Source organism: Macrosteles quadrilineatus, unplaced genomic scaffold (genome assembly GCF_028750875.1).
Source record: "Macrosteles quadrilineatus isolate MER2022 unplaced genomic scaffold, UCM_ALF_1.0 Scaffold_1__1_contigs__length_201487025, whole genome shotgun sequence".
Lineage (NCBI taxonomy): Eukaryota > Metazoa > Arthropoda > Insecta > Hemiptera > Cicadellidae > Macrosteles > Macrosteles quadrilineatus.
Window position 1 is genome coordinate 87,556,395 of NW_026542594.1, and position 13,979 is coordinate 87,570,373.

Sequence of the window (13,979 nt, forward strand, 5' to 3'; positions counted from 1 at the left end):
TTTATATAAAATAAATAAATTTGCCAAGTTTCATCAAAATATATCCATAAACTACCAAACTACAACAGTTAACTTATTCTCCATGAGAATCACTTTTAATCACATGGGAATTTTAAATTTACGATTTATTTGAATAATCTCTGTAGCCAATAACCGTACAAAACATTTTAAGATACTAATTTGTTTTTTATACTCTTTTAAATATTTTAAAGATAAAGATTTATGTTTTAGGGGTTAAAATTGAGAAAAATACTATTTTAATCCCATAAAACCCCGGGTTCCCATGGTCTGATCATGCTGGTTCACGAACTTATTAAGGTTTATCGCACCTTACACTTTCATGCCAAATTTGATCAAAATCAGAAAAAAATTACTCAAGTTGTCACGTTCATGGACGTAGATATAATATATTGGCTATACATAACAAACATTTGAACAAATAGTGTTTTTGGCCGGTATATCGGTGCCGGAACTAAGTGCTACCTACGGTAATAGCTACTTCCCTATAGGAAAATTTGATAAAAGAGTGTCATGTTTAAAATGTTGACAACAATTTTTTTGTAAGTATTAAAAGATATACCTACATTTGCTTCACACAATCATATCCTCCGCAATTACTTAAAATACTTTTTATTTTTTATTTCCGTCAATACCCATATATTATACAGGGCAATTGCTGTTTAATTTTGAAGCTTTTTATTGCATGAAACGGAGATTCAGATGTTACTGTTCCACTCACAGGGTAATCTTTGTTAATTTTTTTTTTATCTCTGAAAGAAATCATATTGATTTTCAGAAACCTATGTTGCTCTGTACGTATTTATAAGGTGTAGTACCATAGATAAAAAATAGCCGTCACTGAGATGTAAATCAACGATCTTACAAAACAACATTTTTGCAATGGTACAATGCAGAAACTTACACCATACTCTACTAATTAGCCACCGTCGATATACCAAGATATAATTGTATCCATCTTCAATTGTTCATCTTTTGTTGTTGTCAACGGTAACGTGCTCTGCAGTGGCTGTTGCCAACGTCAAAACCTGAATTCCCCGCGATTCCCTGTCCATCTAGCTGCGCTGCAACTTAGCCGCGACTATACTTGATCTAAGACCATTTCAACTTAGGCGCGAGCTCCCAAGCCTGGTTTTTGGTCCGGGGACTAAAGTTAGGCGCGTCCAACACTAGGCGCGTACTAGCTGGGCTCGAGCTCCCAAACCGCCCCTAAGAATGATGCGTTACTCATACAATCTTGTGTATACTCCCGGAAAACACCTAATAACAGCTGACTGTCTTTCACGTAACCCTCTAAAGGACACTGAAAACTATGACTTAGAGGAGGAACTCACTTACTACGTGAGACAAGTAATTTTCAATGTTCCAACTACTGATGAAAACATACAGAAAATCCTACATTGTCAAAGACAAGATCCAATTTGTATGAAATTACGGAACTTAATCATTGATGGCTGGCCAGAAAAATCTGAAATTCCAGATCAATTAAAGAAATTTTTCAACGTAAAGGAAGAACTTTCTGTTGCTGATGATCTTGTATTACGAGGAACAAGAATATATGTTCCAGAAGCATTGAGAGAAGAAATACTTAAACGAATCCATGTAGGACACTTAGGAGTAACAAAATGTAGACTCCGAGCCAGCAACAGTCTTTTGTGGCCAGGAATATCTCTTGAAATTGCAAAGATGGTTGAAAGCTGTCCACAATGTATTCAGCACAGGAAAAATAAAAACGAACCACTTATCCCAGCAGATTTCCCTTCAAGACCTTGGCAGATTGCAGCAATGGATCTTTTCAAGTTAAGTGGTCAGTGGTTCATCGTGTTAACAGATTGTTACTCACGATACTTTGAAATTGCAACCTTACGTTCTTTGACAAGTCATCAAGTCATTGAAAAATGTAAATCAGTATTTAGCCGTCATGGAATTCCAGAAGAAATCAGAACCGACAGCGGAACCCAATTCACCATGCGTCAAGGTTCAGAATTCCAGCAGTTTTCCAAAGACTACAATTTCAAGTTAAAGACAAGTAGCCCTCACTTCCATCAGAGTAATGGAGCTGCAGAGGCTGCAGTGAAGATAGCAAAGTGCATCCTAATGAAAAATAAAGAAGACCCTTACCTGGCACTCTTATCATACAGTAACACTCCAATATCGAACGGGTTTAGCCCTGCACATTTACTAATGGGACGACGTTTACGAGACAACCTACCAGTTTTGCCAGGACTCTAAACATAAAAGCCGGATTTGAGTGACTTGAAACAAAGGTAGAGGAATTATAGAGAAAAGTACAAGAGAAATTATGACTCCAGGCCTGGTGCCAAATCTCTTGGAAGTTTGAAATCTGGAGACAGCGTTTGGATATCTGACTTGGGAAAACCTGGAACGGTTGTAAAAACAGCAACTGAGCCACGATCATATATTGTCAGGACTGATACAAGACACCTAAGAAGAAACCATTTCCATCTTCTACCATTTCCCGATGACTTGAAAAGTACACCATCACGAGACAATGTGACAGAACAAAATTCAACAAGTGTCTGTACCAGAAGTCCAAAACCACGAGAGGACAACTCAAGTTACAAGACTAGACACGGGCGTCAAGTACATCCTCCAAGGAGACTCAATCTTTAAGGAGGGGGATGTTTCAAGACTGCAAATAAAACATGTGTTTTATTTAGGATATTATATTATGATCAGATGTAAACAAATATTGTTATTAGTGTTATAGACTTCTTACAAAAGACATGTTCAAATAAAATGTTATCAATTTAGTCCATTCCTAATTATTATTGTCACGAAAAGTATAGACGGTCGTGATACAGGGGGTATTTTTGGTTTACTACTTCGAATAAAGTTCAGAATCATTGAAAATTAGAATTTCATCCAGGATATGAATTCATTAAGATACACGTTGCTTGGAGCAGATTTTTGTTTGTTTGAGAATTATTCAGCAGCTGCAAGAGGTATACCCATCAAAGCTAGTAACCTGGTAAATTGGTAACTATTATTATTTCCTCCTTAGTTTGACATAAATAGTCCCTGTTTTGAAATCATTATTGCTTGGTTGTTTTCAATAAGGTTTGTTTTTTACAGCATGTTGTACATGTTAGTAAGTACCGTCTTCCCTATACACTATGCTTATTTTTGTACACCAGAAATGATTTAATGAATTAATACAAAGATGAAAATTTCCTCAAACATATTTAATCACCATTAAAGCTATGTTTAACATATTCAGATAAGTTCATTAATATTAATGGTCTCTTTCTTCAGGTGGTCTATATTCCAAATCCAGATGTTTAAAAATTGACTCTTCTGTAGGTGTGGACAGGACTTGGCCTTCGTCTACAATCTCCTTTCCCTGAAAGAAGCAATATCATAACTAAGCGATAAATTGCTCGGCTAAAGTTAATCGTGATGAGATATCTTATTCTTCTCACCCATAAATCCTCTAGTTTAGTTAACATAGATTTCCTGGTTACAAAGGAATAAGGGGTTCTGGCTACAGTTTAGTGTTATCTTACAGGGTGTCTAGTTTATTTCCATTATAAAATTCAAGACTAATTCCAGACTTTTCAAGACTAATTCCAGTTTTTTTAAGACTAGTTTTTTCAACAATTAGTGGGTGTTGATACCAAAATGTATCGATTCTCGATTCTTGATACTGATACCAATTTGTATAGCTTAACCAAATATTCTAAATAATACGACTACAACCCCTGTCTTTGTCATAAAGTAGTATTATGATAATGTGGTGTTTTCAAGTAAAAAAATAATACAGCAATAAAAAATTCTAACTAGCAAATTTGGTTTTTTTTATCATATAATCTTCCGCGTACCGTACGTTTAGACATCATCATTGACTGTAGCGGTTACAGAAACGTGATCATCGTCGTCCGCGAACATGGCAAAATCATGAACATTTCCGGCGGCCTTGTAGACAACAATGACATCATTGTTGTCTCCCGCGGTCTCAGAAACGTCATCGTCATTGTCCGCGATCGCAAAAAAACCTTGAACACTTCCCTCGGCTCTTTAGACATCACCGTCATCTCCCGCGGTCACGGAAACGTTATCGTCGACGTCCGCAATCACGGCAAAATCATGAACATTTCCCACAGCCGTGTACACATCATCGTCGTCTCCCGCGGTCACGGAAACGTCATCGTCGTCGTCCGCGATCGCGCCAAAATCATGAACATTTCCCGCGGCTGTTTGGACGTCACCGTCATCTCCCGCGGTCACGTAAACGTTATCGTCGTCGTCCGCGATCACGGCAAAATCATGAACATTTCCCGAGGCCGTGTAGACATCATTGTCGTCTCCCGCAGTCACGGAAACGTCATCACCGTCGTCCGCGATCGTGGCAAAATCATGAGAACGATTCCCTCGCCCGTGTAAACATCAACGTCATCTCCCGCGGTCACGGAAACGTCATCGTCAACTCCTGCGGTCACGGAAACGTCATCGTCGTCTCTCGTGGTCACGGAAACGTTATCGTCGTCTCCCGCGGTCACGGTAACGTCATCGTCGTCTCCCGCTGTAACAGAAACGTCATTGTCGTCTCTCGTGGTTTCGGAAACGTCATCGTCGTCGTCCACTATCGCGGCAAAATCGTGAACATTTCCCGAGGCCGTGTAGACATCATCATCATTGGCTTTCGCGGTTACGTAAACGCAAGACGACGATCGTGCCAAAATCATGAAAATTCCTGACTTTGAAATCAAATTTAAGATTAAATCCCGACTTTTCAAGACCATTTTGAAATTCAATACTAATTCCCGACTTTCCCGACTACTAGACACCCTGATCTTATTATGACACAACTAAAAGCACTGCATTTTCCCAATAATTAAATTTCAATTACATTTTTACCTAAGTATTTTTCTCCTATGTATATTATTATATTTTGTTTCAAACATTTAGAACGAAAATAAGTTGTATATTAAAGTGCGTCTTCAGACTAACCTGCCTCACAACGCCTGCACACAGTCTGTGTTCAGATAGATGCATATTCTTGGTCTGGGCTAGCAGTCTGATGGATCTGTTAAACAAAGCCGAGCCTGTGTAATGCATGATGGCACAAGCAGATTCTGTCTGTGGCACTACAAATATGTCCAATCTCCGGTGCTGGAAACATTTACTGACGTTAATAACATTGTTTCTAAACTAAATAAAATTGAAACAACACAAATTGTTTACCAAAAATAGTTAGAATTTTCATTTTCCTCAATTAATTGATTAAAGACATTCTCACACATAACCACAAGAACTTTTATTGAGCGGAGTGAGCGAAGCTCTTATACTACACTCCTGCTTTTGTTTTACAAATACTCCTCCTGAACGGCTGAAGCGATCTGCACAAAATTTAACACAGTCATAGTACCCAACTATGTATGGGAAGGTATAAAATCTGTAATGGTACAAATACTACAAATCAGACCATAGGAATTTTCCCTATATGAATGCAAACTTTTAGAAATTTAACATGGGCCTTGTGGGTTAATTGGTTGCCATGACATTATTTGCGAGTTAACACTAAAAAGTAAACAAGAGCCTCAACATATGTTAGTCAACACATCTACCACGGTATAAATACAGTACAAAAGAAAAAATCAGATGAATACTAAAGAGCATATTAGTCTATTGCATGTAATACGAATTGATTAACAATCAGTTCTATATTGAGTGTTAAAATCATACTGTTTATATTTAATTGTATAATTGTTCTGTTCTTTTTAACAACAATGAATAGTCAACTAATTAGGCCTTAGCCTATGTTGCATGGAGAAGGAGAAGATAAAACGAGGTCATAAAAAAAAAAAAACTATAACATAATTATACCAACAAAAATCACACCGCCCTTGATTTGCAAGTAAATGTGTAAAAAATGTAGCCTACTTATAGCTAAAAATACAAAATCATTTTACAAAAAGAAATCACAACCACTTGGTTTACAGGTAAGGTTTAAAACTAAATGGTGTAACTTATACAATAAAATCCCAAAGGATTAATACTAATATTGCTGTGTGCATTTTGACAAAAATTAATCACCAATTAAATTAGGCCTATATGCTCCTCTGTCAAATTCATGAGAAGATCTAACAACGCAGTTTAACCAAATGGGCCTACCGGTAGGCCTATTGTCTACCACCTCGCTTTACTGCGATACTAACTTACAAAATAGTTTTTAAATATTGCCATATAGTAGTCTAAAGTTAAGTTGGAAAAATATATACGTTCCAGCTACTAGGATAAATAAGGTTTCAAGTTAAGCAAACTGCTTATTTTGATGTTATTATAAATGTAATGTAACATACCGGTAAACCAATTCCTTAAGTTTTCACTTATTCTTTTTAGTCTACATAGTAGTCGTACTGATAAATTTTGTTGCACAAAAGGGAAATTTTGAAAGTGGTTGACAATATATTTCTTACTTTTAACTGCTAAAATAACACTAGACCTAAGTTATAGGCCTATACTTAAACGAATTGATAATTTTAAGAATCGATTAGCCTATCTCAATTATTTGCTGTTAGGAAATGATTACAAACAAAAAGTTAATGTAGCCTATTTAGAAAAAAATGCATTCTTATCACAAAATTAAATTATAAATTGCTCAGATAAAAAAAACTAATTAGTGAAGTTAAGAGAAAATCATATTCTAACAAAATCAGAAGTAAAATGTTAAGGCCGCCGAGGAGATTCGAACCTGGGATCTCACGATAGTCAGTCGGGTACTCTAGCCACTACACCACCAACGCTGTTTAAACAACGGTCGGCATCGACACGATATTTCAGTTCCGCAATCCCAGTAACTGGCGCGGCAACCAACAATGCTTTTAAACATGTGTTAAAACCCTCCGAGTGTTATGTGTCGGAAAAGCGACTCATAACACATCCGCTGTAGTGTTGTGTCGCTTTTGCGACTCACAAACACTGTTTACGGCGACGGCTCTGGGACTGACTGAATCGGATTGAACTAGATCGAGTTAGGTATAGTTTTTTTCAGCAGATTCAGAGCTTTCTCCTGATGTCTGTTTCTATACGCTTTTCATTTTAGTTCCGAATATATTGTAGCAGACAGCTGACGTGCGTGTTTGTAAACAGCTTGGTTAACCTCGCACCGATGACTGATGTGTTTTATTACGTTTATCATTGTTTTAGTGTTAAAAATCAAAAGTAGTGATATACGTGGTGCATTATAAGAAGATTTAAGTGATTTTGAAGGGCTGGTTGATGATCCTGAAGAAGTAGGTAGTGATATTGATGTAAATTATCAGCCAAATTCCTAGCTATGGTTAGGCTATGCATTCTTAGCTAAACGCTATGTATCGAAATCTGTTTTTTGCCCATAACTTATTTATTTGCAAACTTACTTCCTTATATTATTATATTTTTGGAATCCTCATTGAATTCTGAACAAAGTGGCTGTTTTAAAATATTTGTAGACCTATAAATTATAACAATTTATTGAGCGCAAACATTAATTTTGTTCATTTATTTTATAATTTTTGAGAAATGTTAACCCCACAAAAATTGTTGAACATTTATTTTGTGTTAAACAAAATGATATATAAAACAGTATACTTTACATGGTTTTTAAGTTTCTAAGATTCATTTTAATAAAACCCTGCGATTGCGCAATAAATGGGCGAACATTAAGACCAAAACTATAGACACTTGGAGGGTTAAAATATTTCCACGATCCCAGTGGCTAACCCCAACCCCTCACAACAATAATACTGGTAAACAGTTATTGAGGTAATTGAATTGGTGAGTTTTATGAATGTTCAATGCAAATAAGTCTTCTGTACAAATAATATTTTTTTTAATAATGAAGAAAAAAGACATTGAAGAAAAATAGAGCAAAGCAAATTCTACATACAAGAGGTAATAATAATATAATAATAATTGTTATTGCCTTTTAATAATACAGGTATCGCATAGGCCTGCCATGATTCATTTATTTGCAGTACATAAATTATTGAGCGGAGCGAAGCGAAGCTCTTATACTACACTCCTGCTTTTATTTTACAAATACTCCTCCTGAACGGCTGAAGCGATCTGCATGAAATTTAGCAGTCATACAGTCATAGTAACCAACAACCATATGCCATATGGGAAGGTATAAATCTGAAATGGTAATAATCGGACCACAGGACTTTTCCCTACGTGAATTTAAACTTTTAGAAATTTAACATGGGCCTTATGGGTTAGTTGGTTGCCATGGCATTATTTTCGAGATAACAATAAATACCCCCGCCGCGGCAAACCTGCAGACTAAGCGAATTTCCATTAGCCTGATAGGATTTACACTAAAATGCCTCCTTAAAAATATCATATTTATTCCCTATTTAAATAGAATTAGTTTAACGAGTACTTAGGTTTGCTGCAACAGGGAGGGTAAAAAGGTGTTTTTTTATGTTAATAGTTTAGTAAGAAATTAATGTATTTTCCAAATTCGATCAAAATATGTTCATAAACAAGCAAACTACAACAGTTTACTTATTCTCCATAAGAATAACATGGGGATTTTAAATTTACAGTTTTTTGGAATTTTCTCCGTAACCATTAGGCACACAATAACGCTTCAATATACTAAATTATTTGTTTTTTTATGCTCTACAAAATGGTGTGAAAATAAATTGTAAAATTTTGTGTTTTTAGGGTCAAAAATGGGAAAAACCTATTTTTACCCCATAAAACCCCCCATAAACCCCCGTTTCCATAGTCCGATCATGCTGGTTCGCGAACTCATTCAAATAAATGTAGGTTTACACGTTTGTACCAAATTTCATCAAAATCGGATTATTTTTGCTCGAGTTATCGTGCTAACGGACACATATATTTATATGAATTTGAACGGATGGTGTTTTTGGCCTCTAGGGACCTCAAAACGAAAAAATAAATCGGTCCCGGGTCCAGGTCTTACCATGAGTACTACGGTAATAGCTTATTCCCTATATGGGAAATTCGCTAAAAGGTAAACAAGAGTTGAAACTTATGTTAGTCAATGAATCGTCTGAAATAGCTGACTACAAACCGTACAGAGGAATAGGGAAGAACAATCAGATTAATAGCATTGAGCATAATTTACTACAAAATGAATAACCAATAATAAGGGTTGCCGGAATTAGGCTGAAGCACCATATTGCGTTTGGATACTGTAAATAACTTCTACAGTATTTTATGTGAGCAGGACGTGCCATTAATGTAGACTTTGAATATGTACTGCAATTCCTATTTGCAGTCTACAAATCGAAATTCCATTAATGTGAACCAAATATAACACTCATAGTTTCGATACTGCAATTAGACAATCCGTCTATGTGAACCAGACGTACCATTGACTTTAGAATCTGTAAATAGGCATTCCATTTATGCGAACCAAATATATCATTGACATTGAATTAATATGCTGGCTCCGCTCAATATTGCAAGCAGACAACTGCATTGTACACCTAGTATAAGGGCCATGCCACACCGCATCCGCCACGGGAGGCATTTGCGCCCGTTTTACCTCGAGCCATGTCACATCAAAAGTACTGCGTCCGCGGCGGGAGTTTTTAGGTTATTTCATTACAATTCGTTTTACATAAGAAACATATGTTACATATTTAGTTGCAATGTCATTTTTCTCGGTTTTTAAAAGTAGCAAATTGTTTTAGAAGCAATTGAATGTTTATTTATTTGTTAGTGTACATTAATAAGTGAATTGTAATTATTATTTTTGAAGTTTAGTCCTTATGTTCGAAGTGCAAACAATTTATATGGTTGAGGATAAATAATCCTCTTTCCCTTGTGTTTTGAACGTTATTTTTCTCTACACTACAAAGACTAATTACTTTTAAAATAATCAAATAAAATAAAAATGCCCCCGCCGCAGCAAACCTGCCGACTAAGCGAATTTCCATTTGTCTTAATTGATTTTCAATTAAATATATTTTAATAACATTAGGTTTAACGAGTACCTAGGTTTGCTGCTACAAGGAAACTAATAAAGTGTGTTTTTTTGTAAAATATTGATAGCCTAGTACAAAATAAATAAATTTGATCAAAATACAAAATATATCCATAAACAAGCAAACTACAACATTTTACAATATTCTCCATAATAACATGGGAATTTTAAATTTACAATTTTTAAAATTTTCTCCGTTACTATTAACCGAACAAAAATACTTTTATATACTAAATTAATTGTTTTTTTTTAAGCTCTTTAAAAAGGTCTAAAGAGAAATTGGGAAATTTTGTGTTTTGAGGGTCAAAAGTGAGAAAAACCAATTTTTACCCCATAAAACCCCCCGTAAAGCCCCGTTCCCATGGTCCGATCATGCTAGTTCGCGAACTCATTCAAGTTTATCTCGCTTTAGACCTTTAAACCAAATTTCATCAAAATCGAACAAAAATTACTCAAGTTATCGCGTTCACGGACAAAAATTTGAACGAATGGTGTTTTTGGCCTCTGGGGACATCAAAATGAAAAAGTAAATCGGTCCCGGGTCTAGGTCTTACCGTGCCACCTACGGTAATACTACCTTCCTTATAGGGAAATTCGCTAAAAACAAATCAAAATCCGTTTTATTTAAAAAATTGTTTACGATATATATACATAAGAAATACGAAAGAATAGTCCCGCATAGGCCGTACAAGACCTATGAGTGGGACGAGCTCTATTACTAACTTGAAATTAATAATTAATATAAAAATAAAACTAAATTAATCAACATATTATTTACAACTAAGCTATGAGACAGCTATAGGAACAGTTAATGTTAAGTAACAAGTGGTCGAGTGAATGGAGTTGCAGTTACAAATGACAGTGCGCTAAATATTGTTTGGTGTACTGGTGTAATAATCTCGTAAGGTATTATATACTGAACTGATAAGTGTCTCAGACTGATCGAGCCCAATCTCTGACTGCCAGTTACTTACCGCACGTTTCTAATAGTGATGGTCAAAACCAGAAATTTCAAATCTCGAAACCAAAACCAAAACTTAAAAAATCGAATCCTCAATCTCGAAACTCAAAACCTGACCACGAAACTTTTTAGTTACGGAACCTGGTCAAGGTTGCTAAAAAATAAAAATAGGCCTACAGGTAATGATAACATTTTAATTATGATTTATGCGATCAAAACTGATAGAGATTGACTACTGATCCAGACATAATAACATAAATGTGACGGATAAACTTCAAATCCAAAATAAAATAACATATTTTTTTTATAAATAACTAAGATTAAAATAAATAAAATTCTTGACATTGAAATAAACATGGATATTACGTTAATTAGAACATTTAGTGGTCAATATTTCTTTGTGTTTTACAAATATCAAATATCAATATACGAAACTGAATTGTCAGTTGTTCCAATATTTAACATGCCTTTTGCAGTTCAGAATACAATTTACTTGTTTCATTAGTGTTAATGGAGTTGTGTTTGCTCCATTGCTACCAGCTTGTGTGTAAACAATGTTATAAACAATAATAATGACACAAAAAATGTCATCATTTTCAAAAATATAAGTGTCAAAACTTCCTATTTTGAAACTTTTGAATCTTGAATCTTACCTATCGAATCTCAAAACCAATACTTTTCCAAAGTTGTGATGTTTTTGAGATTTGAGATTTGGTTTTGACACATCACTACTGTAGTTTCTAAACTGGAAGAGTTACCTGTAGATCTCCTTATCTCTGATGGTATATTTCTATACAAAAAATCCACAATATAAAAACAAACAGCATTGGTAAGATTTGCAGATTTGACAATTCTGGGTACCTGCATACCTACGTTTACAGCTCCTCTGGTGGGATAGTTATGCGTGATTATGCATAACTATAGATGCGTGGGGATGACGACTATCGACAATGGAAGGTCATCACGTCTCACTGCGGTGGAAGGGGCAGTGACAGGGGTCCGTGCGGTGAGCCGGATTCCCACGATTCGACACCAGCGACTAGTGTTCCTGCAACGAGGAGGACACACGACTGAGACGACAGGTATCCCTGCAACGTGCAGGATTCCTAGACAACGGCAGAGACAGGGGTCCGTGCGATGAGCCGGATTCCCATACGATAGTCTCAAGCCCCACGTAGTACGTCACAATTTATGGCGCCCGAACAAACGACGGCAACGAAAGGTATTCCTACAACGAGCACGATACCTATACGACGGCAGAGACAGATGTCCGTGCGATGAGCCGGGTTCCCAGACGACAGCACCGACAGGGATCTGTGTGAGAAACCAGATGCCCAGACGACAGTGGCGACGGATGGGAAATATGACTCGACTCTGCAGCAGCATCGACGGTGGTCACAACCGACCCAGCCTGCAACGACGGCCAGGTGAGGCCGGATGAGCCCCAGCCTACTACGACGAGTTGGGGGGCGGAATGTGCCTCAGCCTGCGGCTGTGACGACAGGAGGGCGACCGTGGACCCCAGGCTACAACGGCAGACGGAGTCAACCCATACTTGGTGTGCAGAACCCAAGTGCCTGGCTGGATGTCGTGTGCTGAACACGAAGACGATTTCGGGGGTGGCGACTAGCTTCCATGGAAGGCCACCACGTCTCACTGCGGTGGAAGGGGCAGTGACCGGTCCGTGAGGATTAATCCGGACTACGGCGACATCTGTGTGATGAACCAGATGCTCGAGATCTCCGACGCGGTAAACCTCAGCCAAGGCGACGGCACGGCTGAGCGTGAAAGTAACATCTTGTCCCGAACCCTGGAAGGCCAACCCAAATCTCCGTACTGAGGCCTATCCGGAAACTAAATGTGCTGTATAGCACGTGGTACTTGAACCTGGCATGTAAACTAGTGTTATATGTTTCAGTGTGGAAAAGTACGTCACACTGTTTTAATTTAATAGTAAACATTTTATTATTAAGTAGCCTATCTTAATTTATTTGTAACATCAACTAATCGAACAGGTTTTTAATTTTAATTTTGAGATTCGAGTATTAGGATTCAATCTTTGAAGCCAACTGTTGATTAATATGACATATATAAACAAACATCAGAATGGTAATTGATTTGAAGATTTCTTTAACAATTTATTATGCAACCGTGGTAAAACTATGTTTTTCGTTTGTATTGTAACAATAACAAAATATGCCTTATTGTTTCTTTACGAAGAAATGTTCACCCAATTATCATTTAAATGAGCTACTCAGTTTATTTTACATGCTTATTAACCAACAGTTGGCCCCAAACGCAAATCCCGAACATTAAAATTAACAAAATAAATAAATAAAGATAGGCAACTAAATAATGAAATGTTAACAATTAATTAAAAACAGATATAAGAAAATCAATCATTCGATTTCTAAAATCGGCCAGGGGGTAAAATTCCGGGGGTAAAAATCCGGGGGTAAAATTCCGGGGTAAAAATCCGGCCCGTACATCTTCAGTTGTCTAAACGCTAGTTATATGGACAGGGGGTAAAATTCCGGGTTTTATCGCTAATCTAATTAATCACGCTCTGGCTATTTTCATTAAACTTCCAAATCCGCGGGGGTAAAATTCCGGCCGGGAACAAACTTTTGGCCACTCAGGTTACTACGTCATAGTGACGTCAGCTTTGCCCAGGGGGTAAAATTCCAGGGGGATAAAATTCCGGCGACCAACCACACGCACATAGTGGTGTCCCTATCTTAAATAATTGATAATTGAAATTGATACTATAATTCCATATTGAAGTATTGATAGGAAAAATGCATGGTATAAAATTTTTATCTCATTAATGTTTAGAATTTTTTATGCCTACGTTTCTAAAAACAAAAACATAAATTAATTTCCTAAGTCTTGTCTTCAAATATTCAATATGGGGTTCCCACTTAACCTACTATCCAATATCACTCCCAAGTACTTGTTATGATCTACTCTCACCAAATGTAAACAACCACAGGTAACTCCAGGTAACCACTCAATGTCCACAAATGTGCATCA

The 13,979-nt window shown here is 36.6% G+C and overlaps 1 protein-coding gene across 3 annotated transcripts in view; it reads right to left on the minus strand.

Annotated features, from left to right (window-relative positions):
* Positions 1–3,205: 3,205 nt before the first annotated feature.
* Positions 3,206–13,979, minus strand: part of LOC128983516 (DNA polymerase lambda-like) — a 32,556-nt gene continuing 21,782 nt past the window's right edge. For all 3 annotated transcript variants that reach the window (XM_054403009.1, XM_054402933.1, XM_054402853.1), the window contains 2 exons: positions 4,990–5,151; positions 3,206–3,382 (listed from right to left, as the gene is read on the minus strand). In XM_054403009.1, the coding sequence (XP_054258984.1) occupies positions 3,275–3,382; positions 4,990–5,151 (270 nt within the window). In that variant the 3' untranslated portion in view covers positions 3,206–3,274. The remainder of the gene's footprint in view (positions 3,383–4,989; positions 5,152–13,979) is intronic.